Source organism: Panthera leo, chromosome C1 (assembly GCF_018350215.1).
Source record: "Panthera leo isolate Ple1 chromosome C1, P.leo_Ple1_pat1.1, whole genome shotgun sequence".
Classification (NCBI taxonomy): domain Eukaryota; kingdom Metazoa; phylum Chordata; class Mammalia; order Carnivora; family Felidae; genus Panthera; species Panthera leo.
In genome coordinates, this window is record NC_056686.1 from 15,563,363 (window position 1) to 15,583,546 (window position 20,184).

General features: G+C 54.3%; 1 protein-coding gene across 1 annotated transcript in view; it reads right to left on the minus strand.

The window, feature by feature from the left end:
- Positions 1-19,583, minus strand: part of ECE1 (endothelin converting enzyme 1) — a 112,583-nt gene extending 93,000 nt beyond the window's left edge. The window contains exon 1 of the mRNA XM_042952095.1: positions 19,456-19,583. Coding sequence (XP_042808029.1) covers positions 19,456-19,458 — 3 coding nt within the window. The 5' untranslated portion in view covers positions 19,459-19,583. The remainder of the gene's footprint in view (positions 1-19,455) is intronic.
- Positions 19,584-20,184: the final 601 nt, after the last annotated feature.

Below are 20,184 nucleotides of genomic sequence, written 5' to 3' on the forward strand. Positions count from 1 at the left end.
ATGGGGAGCAATGGAAGGGTTTGAAGCAGGGCAGTGACCGGGCTAGCCATGTGTCTCAGAAAGATGGCTGAGGAGGAAAGCTTGGAGGGCCAGGCTGGAGGCCGGGAGGCCAGAAAGCAGGCTCTGACCTAATCCAGGCAAAGGTGGCCGACAGAGGCCAGCAAGGGTGAGGAGTGGGAGGAAGAGGAAGGGAGGGAAGCATGATGTTGAAAGAACTTGGTCAACTAAATGTCCTGTGATGCCCTGGATGGGATCCTGGAAGAGAGAAAGGACCTCGCTGTAAGAACCGGGGAAATCCAAGTAGAGTGTGTGGTTTAGTGAACTGTGATGTCCCCCTGTCGGTTGCCTAGCGCTGACAGATGCACTGTGGTCGAGTACACGTTCCCATTAGGGGAAACTGGGTGAGGGGTACACGAGAATTCTTATCATCTTTGCAACTTGTCTGTGCATCTGCAATCATTTCAAAATCAGATGCTTATTTAAGACAAAAACAGGGGCACCTGAGTGACTCAGTTGGTTAAGCATCCGACTTTGGCTCATGATCTCGCGGTTTGTGGGTTCGAGCCCCATGTCAGGCTCTGTGCTGACAGCTTGGAGCCTAGAGCCTGCTTCGATTCTGTGTCTCCTTTTCTCTCTGAACCACCCCCCCGCCCCCTGCTGGTGCTCTGTCTCTCTCTGTCTCAAAAGTAAAATTAAAACATTTAAAAAATTTTTTAATAAAATAAAACAAAAGCCTGGGTGCCTCAGTCAGTTAAGTGTCCGGCTCTTGATTTCTGCTCAGGTGTTGATCTCACAATTAGTGAGCTTGACAGTGAACAGCCTGCTTGGGATTCCCTCTCTCTCTCTCTCTCTCTCTCTGCCCCTTCCCCATTCGCATGTGCGTGCTCTCTCTCAAAAACAAATAAATATTTAAAAAATAGTAATTAAATAAAGAAAAGTTAAGCATGAAGCCTCAAGAGTGGATACGCTAACTTGGAGAGAAGGCAGAGGCAGGGGGACCGAATTATGGTAAGTGCTAAGGAGAAAAATCAAGTGGGGGGGCAGGGGAGGGGGGACGGAAAATGGGAAGGGTGGGCATTTTTCATCAGGGTGGCCCCAATGTCACCCTCAAGCGACATCTAAGTAAAGACTCAAAGGAAACACTTTGCAGGTGGTTTCTCATTTATTTTTCACAACTGTGGGTGGTATTTATTTGCCCTGTTTTACAGATGAGAAAGTGAGCCCTAAAGAGGTTAAAACAATTGACTTAAGGTCACCTAGAAAAGAATGGGGGCTCCCAGACCTACAACTGGACACAGGCCCCTCGGTTCCTCTCTGGGGAAGGTGGTTAGGAGCCCCACCGCCCCACCCCGGGCCCTGGCAGACGTCACTAACTGATGGAACCCACCTCGGCTCACTCCTTTGCTGAAGCCAGATTGCCAAACCCTTCCAACAGCCGCTACTAATTAGTAGGGTGTTGCCGTACCTTCCCTCCATGTACCTTCTTAACTCGATCAGGTTCGAGAGGTTAAGGGACAGAATGGGCCGCATGCCCCCCTGAGGGCACCGGGTGGGCAGAGGAAGGGGGAGAGGGGCCAGTGTTGGTCGACAGGAGGGTCCCTCCACCTGTTCAGCCCAGCACGGTTCTGTCCAGGATGACCTCGATGGCCGCGGAGATTCGGTTTAGTGACTTAACCGCGTCAGGCTGCCCCCTCCATCCACGGTTACGGCACTCTTCGTAGCTGAGAAACAAATTTGGAGGGGACCAAGAGGGGGTCTCCTCACCCCCGAACCTTTCCCCCTTCTTTCCACATAAAGAGAAACATTTCAGGGTTGAAGCAATGACTCACATTTCCCCAGAGACGGCCAGGCCTGGGCTGAGTCAGGCTGGAGGAACCCGAGGATCACTCATCAGCTTGCCCGCGGTGGCTGAGTGGCTCAGGGCCCCAGGAAGTCAGGGGACAAACGGAGGCGGAGGTGGCACACACAAATAGCCAGAGGATCTCCCAACCCACCCTGGAGCATGTCACTGGGTGTCGCCTGGCATTGCTCAAACGGACCTTGATGCAGAAGAAAACTCCTCTGGACCTTCCTGAATGAGCTTTACGGCTGACTCACCGCCACCTGGGGACAGCGGGTGAACGCGCAAACCACCAAAGAAGGGAAAAACGGTTCCCATTAAGAAATCTCTTCGGTGGATGGATCAGAGACCACCAGTGCAAATGCTCACTCGCATTTCGTTCTGGGTTTTATTCTTTAAAGAAGCACAACACAGCAGCTGGGGGTTGGAACTGACTGCAAAGGGTAATTTTAGATGTTAAATTCTACTTCTCCTTTAGCTGGCATTCAACACGCAGAGATGTGTCCCCAGGGACCACATGAACACGAGACTGGCTACAAGAAGGCTTGTCCTCCATCCCGAGCCCCTCTCTACTTCGGCCCCATGAAGCTGTGCCCTCCTCCGCTCATCCTTTGCTTGGCATCTGCCGAGGGCAGGCGTGCCAAGGCGGACTTCCCCTCCAGGAGAGACAAGAGGCAAAAGGGTGTGAGTGGCTGGGAGGCAGCTCCAAATGTGCTTCCGGCTGCCTGCCTCCCCCGAGGGTACCAACTGCTCCCCTCCAGGGAGACCCCCAGATGGGGCTCCAGAGCAGCCTTCTGCTCGTCCTCCTTTGCCGGCCTCCTCTTGTCCCTCCCAGTGGCCTTCCTAGGCCATAAGCACACCCAGCCTCCACCCTGATATTGGATACTCCACGGGACCCTACAAGAAATTCTGGCTCTGGAGTCGGCCACGATACTGGGTCTGCCGCTTCTAAGCAGCATGGCCTTGTGGAGTCGCCTTGCCTCACCCAGCCTCAGCTTCCTCATCTGTTAAACGGGGACACAACAGGACCCATCTCTTGAGAGTCCATCCTAATGAAATGAAATGTGCTGCTCCCCCATGGCCCTCAAAAGTTAATGCTCAGGGAACCGTGGTTCCTATGTCCTGTTCCATGGAGCAGACAGGTCGGAGAACAATGAGAACAGGTGTTACAAAGAGTTATAAAGGGGTCCCGGTACTGTCCTCCTGATGTTGGCCAGAGGTTCAAGGAGATCCTGGCTTCTCCATGAAGCCACTCGTGGCTCTTGCACTAACCTACCTCATTTCCAAACCTGCTGCCCATTTTACACTAGTGCCGTGATTTCCAGATCGCAGCTCCCTAATGTGGGAAGGGAACTTTCTTAGACTTGTCCTAAACCTGCCTCACCCTGACCCAGCAGGACCAGGGGGCTGAGTGGGTAGATCTGTTTTTCCTGCCCCTTCTCAGCCTTCATCCTTCTTCCACCCAACATTCTGAGCCAACAATAGCTACTTTCCAGGCTCAGTTGCCCCACAGAACACTATTCCCTGAGCAAAAATACCCATGTTGGGGAGGGGGAGGAGGCTAAGGAGACAACACAAAGCGAGGGCCTGGGGGGTGGGGTAGCAGGAGGAAGAGAGGGCATTTCTTGAGTGCCTACTGTGTGTCAGGGCGAGAAAGGGCCAGTCCCTGGGGAGATTCAGGAACCCAGAAGACTGTGGGTCTTGGGTCTCTAGGACAGCAGCGGACCCAGCCCCCAGAGATCAGGCCCAAGTCCAAGTTCCAGGGCAATGCTCAGGGAATAAGGTGAGGTGAGTGGGCTCCAGACCCTGATGAGAAAAAAAGGAGCCTGAACCCCAAAGAGATTCCAAATCCTAAGAAAAATAGGGGCTCAGAAACAGAGGGGATGAGTTTCATGACAGGGGAGTTATCTTGGATCCTGGATCCCTGGAGGGTTTAGACCACGGTGGGGCGGGAGGGGGGGACCTGCAGAGCTGGAAAGTCATTTAATTGAACATCTCAGTGGTCTTATGTGCCAGACAAGGTTAACTAGGGGAAGAAAACAGAAATCTTAAAACGGCAGCCAGCAGCTTCCACTTTCAGAGGTTTGGATGAAAGGGCATCTGCTGGCCTCTGGGAAGACCCCACTGGGCAACGAGGCAGGCCCAGGCTTTGGCTCTGTGACTCCTTTCTCCCCATGGCAGGGCATCTCCTCCAAGCCTTGGAACACCCCACCCCACCCAGTGAGGGGCTGTTTGTACACAGTGGCTCCAGCCCCCGCCCAGCCCGGGTTCTGTGGGCTCCTTCAAAAGCCTGGGGAGGGCTTCAGTGCAGAGGTCACAGAGAAAGAATCTGGAGGTCAGAGCACCACCCCTCTCCCCTCCCCCAACAGAGGCTTCAAAGACAGAATCTGTGCGCACAAAGCATCCCCCTCCCTGGAAGCCACCAGAGTCTTTGGGGGGGGGGGGGACACGGAGAGGGGGCACAGCCACCAGAAAGCCTGGAAGAACTTTGCTGAAGTAGCTGCCGGGAATCGGGGCCCTGAGTCAGAGTTTTCCTGGAAGGCCCTGGGTCAGTCAGGAGTTTTGATGCTGAGCTACGTGACCCTGACCCACGGCAGCTCACACACCTTTGTAGGCTCTGTTCCCACCTGTCAGAGCGGTGGGCTGGATCCCCGGCCCCACCCCAACCAATCGCCAAGCCCTGTCAATCCTACCCCTCAGTGTCTCCGTCTGCCTCTCTCTCTTACCGCTACTACCACCGGCCTGGGCTGAACCACTTCCCACCCCCACTTTTGCCCCCTCATCCCCAGCGGACAGCCAGAGTGAGTTTGATAAAAAGGCAAGTCAGATCCTGTCGCCTCCCTGCTGGCACCCCTTCCAGGCCCCGCTGAACCCTCCACCCTGCTGGTTATAAATGTTTGCCTTCTGTTCTTTTTCCAGCTCAAATGGGGTCTTTGGTGTCAAAGAAAATAAAAGCCTAAAATTTATTCATTTGAAAATACATACGCATACACACAGAGACTTCCACTGCTCTTGGGATGAGGCCTAAGTCTCTTACCTGGTTTACACTGCTTGTGGGGCCCAGCCCCTGACTACCTCTCAGCTTACCTTGGGTCATACTTGCTCTTGATTTCTACTCCAGCTACCATGAACGTGCTATAGAGGTCACCTACCTCAAGACCTTTGCACATGCTATTCCCTTGGCCTAGAATCTTTCTCTCCATCTTCTAACCTGGTTAGCTTACCCCATCCTTCAGATCTCTTCTCAAATATTTCTTCCTCACAGATGTCTTCCCTGATGCTGGTCCCCTGAGCCTCTGCCTTGGAGGGGCCCCTCTGATATAAACTCACATAGCACCCTGCTGATAATTAGAGATCCATGAGATTACCTAAGACCATGTCTGTGTGCTCACCATTCTCTACCTTATGCCTGCACATAACGGGTGTTCAATAAATGGTAGCTATTGTCACCATTAATCTTCCCATATTTACCTGGTGGGAGGAGCTAGATTCTGTGCTTCCAAGAATCTGTATGCGAGAGTCTGCAAAAGAGGCAGTGTGGGGGTTACTTTGGCAGCCTTGGCAGCTGAGGCATCTGGGTTATAATCCCAGCTCTGCTACTACAAACTGTCTTTGGGCAAGTCACCTAACTTCTCTGAGCCTCAGTTTCCTAATCTTGTTTGTTTGTTTAAGATCCTATTTTTAAATAATCTCCCCACCCAACATCAGGCTCAAACCCACAACCCCAAGATCAAGAGTCTCGTGCTCAGTCAACTGAGCCAGCCAGGCTGATTCTGTTAATCTGAGGATTAAGTTAAAACTTTGGACACTTTGGTTATAAATGTCTTCATTATGGGGTGCCCGGGGGGCTCAGTCGGTTGATCGTCCAACTTTGGCTCAGGTCATGATCTCACGGTTAGTGAGTTCGAGCCCTGCATCAGGCTCACTGCTGTGCAGACCCCACTCTGGATCCTGTCTCCCTCTCTCTCTGCCCCATCCCCCCCCCCCCCCCCCCCACACACACACACACACTCTCTCTCTCTCTCTCTCAAAAATAAATATTTTTTAAAAAAATGTCTTCATTATGACTGGCAGAAATCTCTTTCAGGACACCCTGCCTCCTTTTGCATCAATTTCTGCCACCAAGCAATGTTCTGACGGCTGAAAGACAAAATAAAATGCCCAGGACAACACGGAGCCCAGAGCAGACAAGGTAATACGTCAGGATTTCCAAAGTGTGATCTATGGCCCACCAGCATCAGAATCTGGGAGTGTGTCAGAAATGTAGGTCCCTACACTTCAAACTTACTGAATCAGAATGTCTGGGACAAGGGCAATGAAATTTGCATTAGCAATCAGAATCTCTGGTGGTTTTCACGCATACTCGAGTTTGAGAAGCATGGCAACTAATGCAATCGTATCGCTGTTACCTGGAACCGGCAACTCCTGGGGGCCCTGCTTCTAAGCCCAGAGGTTATCTGTTATAACAGGGTTAAAGCATCAGTCAGCAGAAAGGCACACGGTCTATCAGAAACTGGTATGCTTCCTAATGGCTGAAGCACAGGCCTTGGGCTTAGACAAATCACAGTATAAATTTTGGTCTTTCTACCTACTTGCTTAGCTGTGGGACCTCAGACATGTGGCCCAACCTCTCTGAGCTGCCTTCCTCACTTTTAAAATGGCGACAAACAACCTCGACCTGCCAAGGTTGTTGGGATAATCTGAGGAAGTGCCTTATGCAAAGTACATTTCAGGTGCTCAGTGGGAGGAAGAGGGGGGAGGGTGAAAAACAAAACAGGAAGTGCTTCACTACCTCCCCAAGCCTCCTGGGCCGCCACAAGAGCACTGGTGGTGGAATCTGGGTCCTTCTCAGACACCACAATTCCTGGCCACCTAGAACAGGCAGAGACCCTCTCTGAAAGGTTGGTCAACCACCCAGTTCCTTTGCAGAAAAGGAGAGTCGGCCAGGTTTCCAAGGAACAGAAGCAGGGGTTGTATGGGAAACGGCTAGATAGTTGCCCAGGGCCCACACTGAGGGACCTGGGACCAGAAGGGTCACATCTCTCAGGGTCAGGCCTTGCAGAGTAGTGGAGACAAGCAAGCCATGGTGGGTGAGAACACAGACTCTGAAGACAAGCTGTTTGGGTTTAAATTCTCGCTCTGCCAACTACTGGCTGCACCTGGCTGGCAAACTCCTGCTCATCCTTCGAGACCCAACTCAAGTATCACCTCCCAGGGCCAACTTAGTCATCCACTTCTCCGGGCCCTCAAAGGCTCCTGCCCACACACTCAAATACTATTCAGGAATTTACCTGTTGACTTGTCTATCTTTGCCACAGGCCTGGGAGTTCCTTGAGGGCACCCTCACACCTGGCACAAAAGATGCACTCAGCAAATGCTGATTCCATTTGAATTCCAACTTTCTCAGCCTTCTGAGCTCCCTTCCTTTCCCCACTGAATGCCTCCTACTTGACTCCCTGTGCCTCTCCCTGATACAGGCTCTTCTGTTTTTTTAGGGTTTTAACTTCCAGATCCCTTTCTCCTGGAGGTCTGAATCTGCTCGTCGCGGAGCTGATGCTTAAGGAAGGCTGTGCAGAAAGACCTAATAGTAATTCCTCCACCTGTGCTGACTGCAAGGCCTCCCATGGAAGGGGAAGTGCTCAGAGTCCATGAGACTGCCTGGTCGGTCATAAGGGCTGTGGGGCAAAGTCAGTTATAGACGAAGCACTCTAGCACAGTAGCTAAGAATGGGCTGTGTGACCAAATTGCCTGGGGTTCAAATCTTGCTCTGCCACTTACTGACTCCAAGAGATACACTGCCTCTCTGTGCCTTCGTCTCACCCCCTATAAAATGGGGCTGATAATAAATACCTCACAGGGTTGCTATGAGGACTAAGTGAATTTGTCACATAAAACATTCAGCATCGTGCCTGGCACACAGCAAGTAACTCAATAAACACCATTATCATCACATGATAGCTAAGCTATTAAACACTGCTGGCAGGAAAAGACTAAAGATTACTGAAGAACACCCTAATGTAGGCAGAAGTTAATATTATATCATTTCCGCCCGCGGAATCACCAGGTGTCGCCGGGCCCAGAAGGTCTCCCCTGAAGCAGCGGGCCCGGCCCTGTGCTGATCGATCGTGGTCTAACGGTATCAGAGCCGTGTTGCCCGGTCTCACTCATGGACTGGGGCTCCCTAGGAAGAGCTGTGTCTGCACGTCCTCCCAGTGAAGGGTGACACAGAGCAGGGTTGTGGGGGATCTCTGCCAAGCAAACAAGCTCGCCATGTAACCTGAGTCCTTGACCAAGGCCCCAAGCACAGTCCTTCCAGGGAGGCCCATTTCACTGGTAAGGCAACTCCCCATTGCCCGTAACGCACACCCCTACACATCGCCCCAGATCCCTCCCGATCCCACCCTTGCCAGGCGCTAGGAATACAGAGCGGAAAAGGCAGGGGCACTACTAGAACTCCATCTGGGAATAAAACCAGTTAACATATACTAGGCACTTCCTGTATGGTAGGCCTGGATCCTACACTGCACAGGAATTACTCTGAGTTTGGTACTATTATGGTTCCCATTTTCCTTAGGCAGAGACAAAGGCTCAAAATTAAGGACTTTGCTTGAGGTTCCTTGGGTAATTGGCAGAGCTGGGATTCAAACCTACGCAGGCTGGCCCCAGAGCTCAAGCTCTTGATCTGTGTCGACGCAGGGAGATGTGACAGGGTGGAAAACTGCATCCAAGGTGACTTACGCCCTGACAGAAGGCAGTCGGGGTGGGAAGTGACAGGGGCTGTGGGAGTGCATGACAGGTGGGTGGGGGGTGATCGAGAAAACATCTAAGGATAGCTGTGGAAAGAGGAATAGGCTTAATGGATTTGGGACATGTGTCAATGTTGCTCTGAGTGACACCCGCCTCTTTGAGTCAAGCACTGAGTATATGCACCACACATGCTCCGATGGCATCGTCTCTCATTTCATGTCTGCCATCACCCAGGGAGGAAGTTGTGACCCCCACTTCACAAGCGGGAAGCCCAAGGCTCAGAGAGAAAAACTCACCTGCTAAAAGGCCCTTTACAACAACTAAGTGGTGGGTGGATGCTGGGTTCAAGTTCAAGTCAATCCCATAGCCCCTGCTCTTAACCCTTAGGCCCCACCGTACAAACAGGAATCAGCGAGTGTGTGGTAGGGACCTGTCGCAGAAGGTGGGAAGCCACGCGATGTTCCATCCTAGGCCTGCATTTAGTCTATGTCGGCTCTCTGTGCAGGCTGGAGGCAGACACAACAGCTCCAGCCTACCTGAGCCGTGTGTGTGTGTGTGTGTGTGTGTGTGTGTGTGTGTGTGTGTGTTGGGGTGGTGTTGGTAATTAAGAACCTTGTTAAAGGGTCTCCTAACTATATGGGAAAGTAAAATAAGCAAGCAGCAGTGGGGTGGGGTGATGGTGGAATTTCCTCCCCTCCCCTGCTTAAGTGCATTCACCAGAACCAGAAATCAGGGCAAGAGAAGGCCACACACACCTGTTCTTCCCAGCACGTCACCAGGCTTAGAATGACAGAGCCACAACGGTGATAATGTTAATAACGGCTCCCCCTTACTGAGGACCTACTATGTGCACCATCCCAGGAGCTTTATATGAATCGTTTCAACCAATCCATGAGAAAGGGGGTACTATTATCCCCTTCCGCGGGGCAGAAAACCGAGGCTCAGAGAGTCACTGGCTCAAGGTCACCCAGCTGGGACTAGAAGCCACGTCTGTTGACTGTAAAACCCACATGTTAAACAGAAAGAGCACTGAATTAGGAGTCCAGGAGATGAAGATCTAAGTCCTGCTTCCAACTCCCTGTGAGGCCTCAGGCAAATCTCCTCCCTGTTCCGTCCTGAGCCTTTGTCTCCCCAGGAGAGGTTGGTTCAGAAGGTGTCTCAGCCCTTCGGTGACCCTGCGAACTGCCACGCCCTCTCGCTGTCTCCCCCCCCCACCCCACTCTGGGAAGCCCAGCAGCAAGTGGAGCAGCCATGCAGAAAAAGATGAGCTAGTGCCTTCTCACGGCTGCCTTATGATCTGAAGCAGCTGGAACACCCAGAACCACAAAGCCACAAGATTCCCTCGCGCCGGGCCGTGGGAGCGGGAGCCCAGAGGGCAGAGGGGCCGGGCATCCCCGGGGCAGCCACCACTTCCTCTGCCCTCACTTCTCGGCAGGGTGTGCGGAAGTGGGGGAGGCAGGCTCTGGCTCTGTGCCCTTCCGGCTCATTTCTCTGGGTCCCCGTGACCTGGGGTGGTGGGAAAGCGGTCACTCTGGGAGAATCCCGAGATCTCACTCTGGAGGGCTAAGTTCAAGGGGAAGTTTTAAGACGAGAACCTCTGTTGGGTTCCAAAGGCGATTTTTGCCCACCATGCTCTGCGGCCAGAAGGTCCTGTGCCATCTGAGATACCCTGTCTCCCTCTCTCCATCCTTCTAAGTAGTTGCTAAAATCTCAGATCCTAGCGTAAGAGAAGTCTCCCCTTCAGGACAGGTCAAAGTACTAGGGTCCTGCTCCCCTTTTACCTGCCGCCCGCCTCCCTGCCTCACTCCTGCCCCTGCGGTTCATCCACACAGCATCCAGAACCTTGCCAAAACCAGTCACACTCTCTCTCTCTCTCACTCTCTCTTACACACACACACACACACACACACACACACACACACACACACACACACACCAGCTTGGAGCCCAGCAGTGGCTTCCCATCACTCTTAGGATGAAATGCCAACTCCTCCAGCCCCTGTCCCCACACCTGACAAGGCCCTCCATGCCCACCTTTTCCCACCCCTCTTCCCTTGCTCTCTCTGCTCAGCCACGTCAGCCTTCTTACTGCCCATAACATCCAAACCGCATGTCCCTGTCTCGGGCCCTTTGCACTGCTGTTTCTCGGTTCAGAACTCTCCCCTCCCACATCTTTGCCCAGCTGCCCTCTCCTCATCCTTCAGGACTCGGCTTAATGTCACCTCCTTCCTTGCCCACCCATTTGAGGAGCTCCCTCCCCACCTCGCAGCTAACTCTCCACCACATCACTCTGTTTTCTTCCCTTTCTCCGAAGTGATCTTTGTGGTTGGTTGGTTTGCTTGTGTAGTCTCTGGCTCCCTCACCTAGAATACCTCTCCTCAAGGGCAGGGATTTTACTGCCTCATCCACTTTGGTCCCTACAATGAGGTGGGACCTCATTTCATCCTTTCAACTGTGCAGGTGAGGATGCTGCAGTTCAGAGTGGTGGACTGACTTGCCTAAGGTCACACAGGATGCAGACCCAGGTCTTCCTGATACCAAGGCCATTTCTGCAAAGCCTCCGTGGACAAGGCTTCCAGGGGCCCACTTTGGGGGGCTCTCACCCAGAGAGGACTTATTCACAGTGAGGCTCCTACCAAGGACAGCAAGAATGAAGGGCCTGCCTACTTCCTCAATGGTCCTTCTTTGGAGATACGGGGCAGCTGGGGCTCGCCAGTGGGGCAGGTACAATCCTGGAGATGAAGAAGCATGCCGTGAATGCCTCCCAAATAAAGGGAGCCCACTAGAAACTGGGGAGCTGGGGAAACCTTCAATCTACCCCATGTTGTGCAGAAGGGGAAACCTAGGACAGGGCAGGGAAGGGATCTACCTGAGGTTACACAGCCCGGCAGAACCTCACGGTCTGGGGTCTCCAGAGCCAGAGGCCCCTCCCTCCCCTGAGAAATGACAGGGGAAACCCAAAGCCCAGGTTCTAGGGAGAGAGCACTGCCAGGCCCCGAGGGCAGAGGAGGGCTGGCAGAGTGGATCTGAACCACCTGGACAAAGAAAAGACTCACATTCCTTCCTCCTTTCAAAAAACATTCATCAAGAGTCTACTCCAGGCTAGATCTTGGGCCTGTCGGCAGAGGTGAACAGCACACGCAGAAACAGACACCTCCCTGGAGAACCACGTGGTGGGTCCCATGACAGTGAAATACACACAGACCCTCTGACTCTGCAGGTCTACTCCCAGGATCCAGCCACGAGAAAGGAGTGTGTAGGTCCACCAAGAGAAAAACAGGAATGTCACAGCTGCCCAGGCAGGAGTGTCATCCGTGGACGCACGTGTGCCTCTGCCCAATGGGACACCGTGCAGCCTGAAAGGAGCACATTCCGGCATGTGCGGCAACGTGGGCAAACTGAACACCATTCACTGTTATCTGAGGCTGAAGGAAACCAGACCCAAGAGTACCTATTATGAGTTCATGCAGATAAAGTTCAAAACCAGGCAAAACTAGGGTGACATAAAGCAGATTAGTGGCCACCTGTCACAGAGAGGGATGGAAGGGAGTATATGGGACCTCTCCGGGGAGGAGAAAATGTCCTATGTTTTGATCTAGGTCCTGGTTCTGCCGGTGTATATATTTTGGGGGGGGAGGGGGAGGGGGAGAGAGAGACAGAGAGCACAAGCAGGGGAGGAACAGAGGGAGGGGGTGGGGAGAGAGAATCTGAAGCAGGCTCCATGCTGCCAGCACAGAGCCCGATGTGGGGTTGGAACTCACGAACTTCGAGATTGTGACCTGAGCGGAAATGAAGAGTCCGATGCTTAACCAAATGAGCCACCCAGGTCCCCCTGCAGGCATATACATTTGTAAAAACTGAGCTGCGCAAGATGTGTGCATCTTACTTAAGAAATTGTACCACAATTTAAAAATATGCACAGTCTTGCCCTCGGGAAGCACACAGACCCGCGGAACAGGACTGGCATATCGTCCTCATGACCACGACCATGAAAGAGGCTGTGCTGGGACTGAGCTGGCTTCTTCCGAAACAGCGTGTGATTAACACTTCCAACCACTGTACAGAAGAGGTCCCACTATCTCCAGATCAGAGGTGAGGAAAACGAATCTCGGAGAGGTGACCGAGTGTCTGAAGTGACACAGCAAAACGTGAGGGAGCAGTCTCCACCCCCCCGTCTCCCTTCCCCACACCTTGAGGTTGCTGGTCCCAGGCACCCCCTGCACCCCTTCCTCTCCGGCTGAACACCGAACACCGCATGAGCACTGAACTTCTGTGAAATAGCTGCTTAGGAAATGCGTTCTTCCTCCGCCTTCCGCCTCCTCCACTCTCCCTCACCCCCTCACTGCCACATATCTCTGAGGTCATTTCAGCCCTGGACTTCTGCCCGATGAGAAGGAGCCCCAGAGGCCGGGCAGCTATGTGTTGGGGGCGAGGGGTGAGTGGTGGCGTGGACCGAGCGGCTTTCTCCGCTCCTGGGCTCCCCTGACCCGGCCTGCGGCCCCAGAGTGCCAGGCGGGCTTGCGGTCAGAGACCCCACCCTTGGCTCCAGTTCACGAGTGACGTAACCCAGTGTCTGGACTCAGAGAATCATGAAATGTTTATTTGGAATAACAGCCACCACCTCCATTGCCACCGCTTACTCAGTTCGTAGCCTGTGCCAAGGGCTTGAGCCTGTCTCGTGAAGCCTCACCCTAACCCTAAAACAGGTACAGTTAGTTAGGATCTCATTGTACACACAAACTGGAACTCAATGGGGTGCGGTGGCTTCCCGGGTCTCACGGGGAGGAAGTGATAGCACTGGGATTCAAACCCAGGTCTGCCCGGCCTTGAGCCCTGGGCTCTGAACCGGAGTGTGATGCTTGTAATCCTGCCCGTTATCACCGAAAATGCCCCCTGAGTAGGTCTGTTCCGGCCGCATCGCTTTACAGATGGAAAAACTAAGGCCCAGGAAGGGAGAGCCCCCAGCTCAGGGCCACACAAAAAGCTGGTGGCAGAGCTTGGCCTGAAAGCTCCATGTCCACCCTTGGCCTGGCTTTCAGTGACCAGGGCCTTGGAGCAGGCCACGTGCACCTGGATGGGCAGCGTGTGGGAGGCAGGGAGGCCTGGTTCCAGGCAGAGGTAAATATTGACATGACAGTGTTTACACTGTAACCCTACTCCGCCTGGCGGCCGCCCCACACCCACCCCACACTCACCCCGTCCTGTCCCGTTCCATCCTGCCCAGAGGGGAGGAGGCTTGCGGGCCAGGAGCTGCTGCTCATATGCTCCTAGGGGCAAGTGGGCAGGGAGCCCGGGACATCTTCGGTCAGGGGGCTGCTGGAGACCTGGGCTGCGGCCCACAGGGCAATGCCGGGAGCTGGGGAGCTGGGGAGCTGGGGAGCTGGGGTCTGAGCTGGGAGTCACAGGGCTGAGTTTCCGTCCTAGCTCTGCCACTGACTGGCACTGGGACCCAAGAACAGTCCGTGAATGGGGAGGAAAGGGCTTCAGTAACTGTCAAGTGCTGTGCAAAGGTGAAAGATAAGTATCAACATTCCAGCCTGGCCACCGTCCAGCCCCAATCAGCTCCCACTGCCTCTGGCCACTGCCCAACAGCCCCATTCCCATCCCCAGGGGGGCTTTCCTAGGAGGGCAGAGTTTCTGAAGTGGGTGGCAACTTGGGACTGAAGCCAGAATCTTGAGGAATCAGGAGGCCGCTGCCTGGTTCCAGTCCCTAATTCCCTAAGTGATCTTTGAGTGTCAACTTCCACAGCTCTGTAACGGAGATAAACCTACTTCCTGGGGTTCACGTGAAGGTCGGAGAGGTTTACATTTAAGTGCCAGGCACACAGGAGATCCTCATCTTGCCCCTTGATCTTTCCACCTATAAAATGGGGAAGTTGCATCAGATGGTTACAACCAAGCACTCTACAGTTGTAAGATCTAGCAGCCAGGGCCCCCTCTCCGTCTCTGAGCCCCGAAGTTAGATCCTCCCTCAGCTAATTTCCTGAATAGTCTTCAGAAACTTGTTCCCCTGTTTACATCTCCCCCCAAGGAATCCCCCAACAGCTCTGTGGGGAGGAGAGAGTCATTCCCAGGCTTGTCAGTGAGCCAAGACAGGCCTGTGGATATTTCTGCCACCCCTGTCCTTGGGGCATCTGGGAAAAGGGCAGAATCCCCAGGCTCTAGACCCCTACTGACAGTGGGATTCAATCAACATTGGTTGTTCGTTAAACCTGGCCCAGAGCAAAACTCTTTAAGGACAGGACAGCACCTCCTTATTTTCATTACTCTAAAACTTGGCTCCTACGAAGCACTCCATTCCACTAACTGTTGCCAGAGGAAGCACAAATGCCACCTCTTCTGGGAAGCTTTCCCTGATACTCATGGCCGGGGTGACTCTGCAGTTGTATCCCCAGGTTGGTAATGTCATATTCTACCTTATTTTAGAGCCACTTGGGAACTTCGTCCTTCTCCTCTATTAGATCAAAGTTCCTTGAGGCCAGGAGCCCCACACATTATTTGCAGGAAAGGAGGTGGGGAGGACGGTCAATGTCCACGCGGAAAGGGGCTTTGTGCAACCTCTCTTCACCGCCCACTCTGGGCAGCATGCTGGGGGTGTGGGTGGCGTGGAGGGGGCAGCGACTAGTGTCTAGACCACCACCAACTCTCCCAGGGCCACTCCAACTGGTTTTCCAGCTCCCAGCCTCACCACTCCTACCCCGAAGCAGCTTGTGTGACCATCTTAGAACACAACTCTGACGACATCACTCCCCTCGCTCTGAACTCAAGGGTGGCTCCCCACTGTCCTTAGGATCGAGCCCCAAACCTTTAACAAGACCCCAGCTGCGTGCACCTGCCCCAGCCACCTCCCGAGCATCATTTTCTGAGCCCCCAGACGAATTAATTCCGGAACACACATTTTGTCCCATCTTGCACAGACGGCTCCCTCCGCCTGGAATGCTCTGCCAGGTCCCATTCATTCTTCAGGCCACAACTTTAATGCCATGTCCTCGAGGAGCCTTGTCTGATCCCCAGGTGAGGTTCCCTTATCTGCTCTACAGTACCGTGTGTCCCCTTGGCAACAGCAATTGCACTGCTAATTTCCTGCTCCTTATCTGCCTGCCTGTCTGCCACACTGTGGAAGAGAGACCTATCGGTCTCTTTCACCCTGACTGCAGCCCCGATGCCTGGTATTGTGCCAGGCGGACTTGGTTGGTGAATGAACGAATGAATGTGCTAGGGGTGCTCACCTAGTGAACTAAAAAAGGAAAAAAATGGGGCAGAAACACAAAAACTCATAAACATTTGCTGATGGTTCCTCCCTGGCTGTAGACATCAAAGTGTGGACTTTAGCCAAGCGGGTTATGTCTTGGCTAATGCCCGAAACCTTCTGTCAAACCCACCCTGTAGCCCTCTCACTCCTCAAATCTTGTCGCTCCCCTGATGGGGTCTGGTCTCTCCAATTCTGTCTAGGAAACCACCTATTTATTCTTTAACAAAAATGAACAACGGGTCTGTCTACCAAAAATCTTAGCGACGTCAGGAAACCTGAGTAATCCGGTTATGAGCGTAGATGCTGGCTGCACGTGGAAGGGTACCACCGGGCTCTGGGAAGCCAGTAGAGACTGGTTCAGGGGACATGTGGCTGGCCTAGCATCTTCAAATAGTAACACTTTACCTTAAGTTCTTAAGCATTCCACATAGTATCCTAGATTGTACCCTCATGATAATCCCACTAAGAAAACAAATCTGCCCCACTTGGTAGGAAAGGAGGTGCAGAGAGGGGGAATAGTTGATCCAAGGTCATGCAGCAAGCTGGAGGTACATCCAGTGTTCAAACCTAGGCACTGGACCCTGTCCTCAACCCGGCCACTCACAGTAAAGATGATTCCCAACCCTCAGCCGTGGCTTTAAGCTCAGCCCCTAGGTTGGAATGTGAAGGAACATTCTCAAGAAGCCACAACAGCAGACTGGGAACACTGGGTTGAGTCTCTTTCTCCCCAACCTGTCTGCCTGGTAACCCTCTAAATATATAGGAGGTATGTTTGACCCTATCTTGCTGTGTGACTCTAGGCAATCTCCTTCACCTCTCTGTGCCTGCTGCTGGGTGGTATGAAACAACTGAAGACAGGAGATAGAAAAAGCCTTCTTAGAACCCTCAGGCCAAGCCTGCACTGAGGTCCACCTGAGGACTTTAAGAACTACCCTGGGTGAGTAGCTAGGAACCATCGGGGAGATTCAGCCAGGACAAGAGGGAACAGCCCCACCCACCCTCCAAAGGAGCCCCATTTGGAACCTGGGGGCCAGGGGAAAGAAACTTGGCTACACTGGAGGAGAGGGAATGCGGGGTTTGTTTAAAACTCATGGAGCAGGAGATCCAAGGAATAAACTCTTTAGCTGCCCTGAATCACCCCCACCTCAGGAATGAGCACAGGAACTAGTGTTCAGGGGAAACCAAATGACAGGGGCCAAAGAGGCCTGATGTCCACCTCCACCCCATCTCCCCCTCCCCCACTGCCACCCAACCCCCCCCCCCCCACACACACACACACGCGTGCGCACTGGGTCTACAATCCACTCCTCAGCCTAAGCCTTTGGCCATCTGGCCCCACCAACATCCCTTGACCACGTTCTCTCCTCCTTCCTGGCTCTCTCATGCCCAGGTGCCAGGCAAGCTCCCTTCTGGCCTTTCCGAGAGAATTTCCTGTGTCTCACGCCCTGGTCCTCTGTTCACACGGGTTTCTCTACCTGGATGTTCTTTCCAATTCAGATGTCACTTGCTCAGTGAAGCTTTCCCTCATCTCTCCAGCCAGGAGGGGGCCCTCGCCTGGCATGATACCTCTGCCCCTCCCGAAGATATGCCACCTAGCATGAGGATCCTGGCAAACATTTACACACTGGCAGAAGCTCCCCTAACAGTATTTGTGACAGTTGTTCCTCCTCCGCACAGGGCATATAGTAAGTGTTCAATGAATCTTCACTGAATGATGAACAAAGAAGTGATTCTTAAGTCTCACTGTCCCCTTCTTCTCCCGACAACATGATACACTGTAATCCTTCTTCCAGACTAACAAACAGATGTCACACACAACTTCCCAATTTGAGTTTAAGACTGTACAAGAAAGGAAACGAAGCTGTATTTGAGCAAGCACTCCCGCTGTGTTATCGCACCAAATCCCCACTCCACCCCTGCAAGTAAGACTTTTCAACTCTTCTCACAGATGAGGAAACTGATAGTTAAAGGTGAGGGTTTGACTTGATCCAAGTCCCTGTGGGGAAGTGGAAGAGCCGGGCTCTGAACCTGAATCCGTTTGATGCTAAAACCTGGCAGGTTTTTTGGTTGTAAGGCTCGGAAAAGTGTGTCCAAGGTGAGGTGCCCTCTCTTTCTTTAGTGGTTTCTAAGGAGGAAAAAATTCTCTTTCTGAGTAACGTACGTCAGGGTGGGTTTGGAGGCAGAGCAAATGATATGACCTCAATGTCTCACCCCCTTTAATTGCCTATGTGCTGAGACTTTAAATCAAGGGCCAGGCCATAGGGTGGCCTTAGGGTGCGAGTTCCCTGCCACTGGAACCATCCAAGTAGAGCATTCCAGGGGAGAGATTCCTGACCAAGGAGGTAGGTTGGATCCAAGATGGTCTCTAAGCCATAATCTCATTACTTCTGACTCTGAACAGGCAAGTGATGGCAAAGGGGGAGGCAGATATTGGCAGGAAGAGGAGAGGGAGAGGAAGGGAAAGGGATGTTGTAAGGGGACTCCAGCTCTGGGCGGAGCAGAGGTTGGTCCTGGGGAATCACTGGGGGACTCTTCATGTCTACAGGGGTCCCATCTTGCCCCCACCTGGGCCCCTTCAGGCTTGGCAGCAGCATCACAGAGAAACAGAGGTGGCTGTACCGCTGGGACTGGCAGCCATCATCGCTGGCACATGCCCTCCTCAGGCCCTACATGGTGACCTGTACTCACTTCACAGGGCACAGAGCAGGACTAGGAGACAGAATCAGAAGGGCTTGCCCAGGGGAAAGAAAGCAAAGAGAAGTAGGTGGCCTCCGCCCCCAAGATGCAGAAGTGATCTAGGGAGGTCACCTCTCTAGGGAGGTGATTGAAAGGTCCAAGCTTTTCCTTCCAGAGAAAACACCCCTCCCTAAAAGAGCTCCAAAAAGCCCAGCCTCAACCACATGAGTTTCTCTCTGGGGCTTCAGAAACCCCCATGAAATCTCCCAGCCATGTCCCTTCTCCTTGGTGTCGCTGACTAACCCCTTCAGCAACCCCCTCCTCCGAGGACCCATTACGGGGAGATGCTGGGGAGACCGGATCACTGAATGCAGGGTCCTCAAGTGTCCCCTGGTCTCTGACAGCCGCCAATCTAGCTGCCTCCATTCTCCACTCCCGTAGGCCATAGTGGGATAGACAGTCCCCGAGTGCCCTCGACCGAACCCTCCGAATGCGCTGGGCTCGGCCACCCACGATGCCCCAAGCCGAGCCTCAGCACCAGACCGACCTCAGCGTCCCGGGACACTCAGGTCCAATTGGATCCACCGGCTCCCTAACCAACCCCGACCCCGCTAAGGACCCAGCCGGAATGCCCGGGGTCTCCACGCCCAGCCAGGACTTCCGGACGCCCCAGACCCCAACTGCACCAAGTGTCCCCGAAGCGAATCGGCCACCCCGAGCCCTCCAAACCCGGCTGGGGCCAGCCGCCCAGAAGCAAGCTCGGCGCGGCCCCCGACGGAACCGAGGCGGCGCCGCCCGGCCAGCCGAGCCCGGCCCGCGCGCCCCCCGACTCCTCGCCTCCCGAGCGAGAGCCGCAGCCGGCGCCCAGCCCCCCGCGAGCGCGGCCGAGTCCCACCGCTGCGCCGCCGCCGGGGCCGTCCAGGCGGGGCGGGGCACTCACCATAGCTCGCGCGCTCCGCTCCTGCACCGCGCAGCTCCCCGGGCCGGATCCCAGCTCTCGGCTCCAGGCAGCGCTCCTCGGTCGGCGCGGCTGGCTGGCCCCGGCCGCGCGCTCGGCTCCCCGCGGGCGAGCGCGGCTCCGGCGCCTAGACTCGGGGAGGCGGGCCCGCCGAGCGGCCAATGGCAGGACGCGGGGGCCGGGCCGCGCAGCCAATCACGCCCCGAGCCTGCCCTCGACCCCGCCCCGCACAACCTCCTTAACCCCAGGCGCGCCGGGCAGGGAGCGCGGCTGCGTGGGGACCCCGCGGCCCGCGCGGGCGGAGTCTCGGGCTGCGGGGTGCGGGGTGCGGGGTGAGCCCTCGCTGAGCCAGGCTTCGGGGGCAGGCGGAGCCCAGGGAGCGGCTCCGCTGCGGCGGGTGCGCGGCGCCAGGAGCCTCGGCGACCTTTGTCTCCTGCCTGGCGCCTGCTCGGGAGTGTGACCCAGGGCGCTGCAGCTGCGCGTGTATTTATGTGGGGTGTGTGTGTGTGTGTGTGTGTGTGTGTGTGTGTGCGTGTGCGCGCGCGCGCGCAAGAGGGGAGGAGGGGGAGAAGAGGACAGAGAAAAAGCGGGGGAGGCGTGGATCCCGCGTGCCTGTGTGTTTATTTGCGACCGAAAGGCAGACTGGCTATATTTGGGGTTTGTTACTTCAAGCTTGCGTGTGTGTGTGTGTGTGTGTGTGTGTGTGTGTGT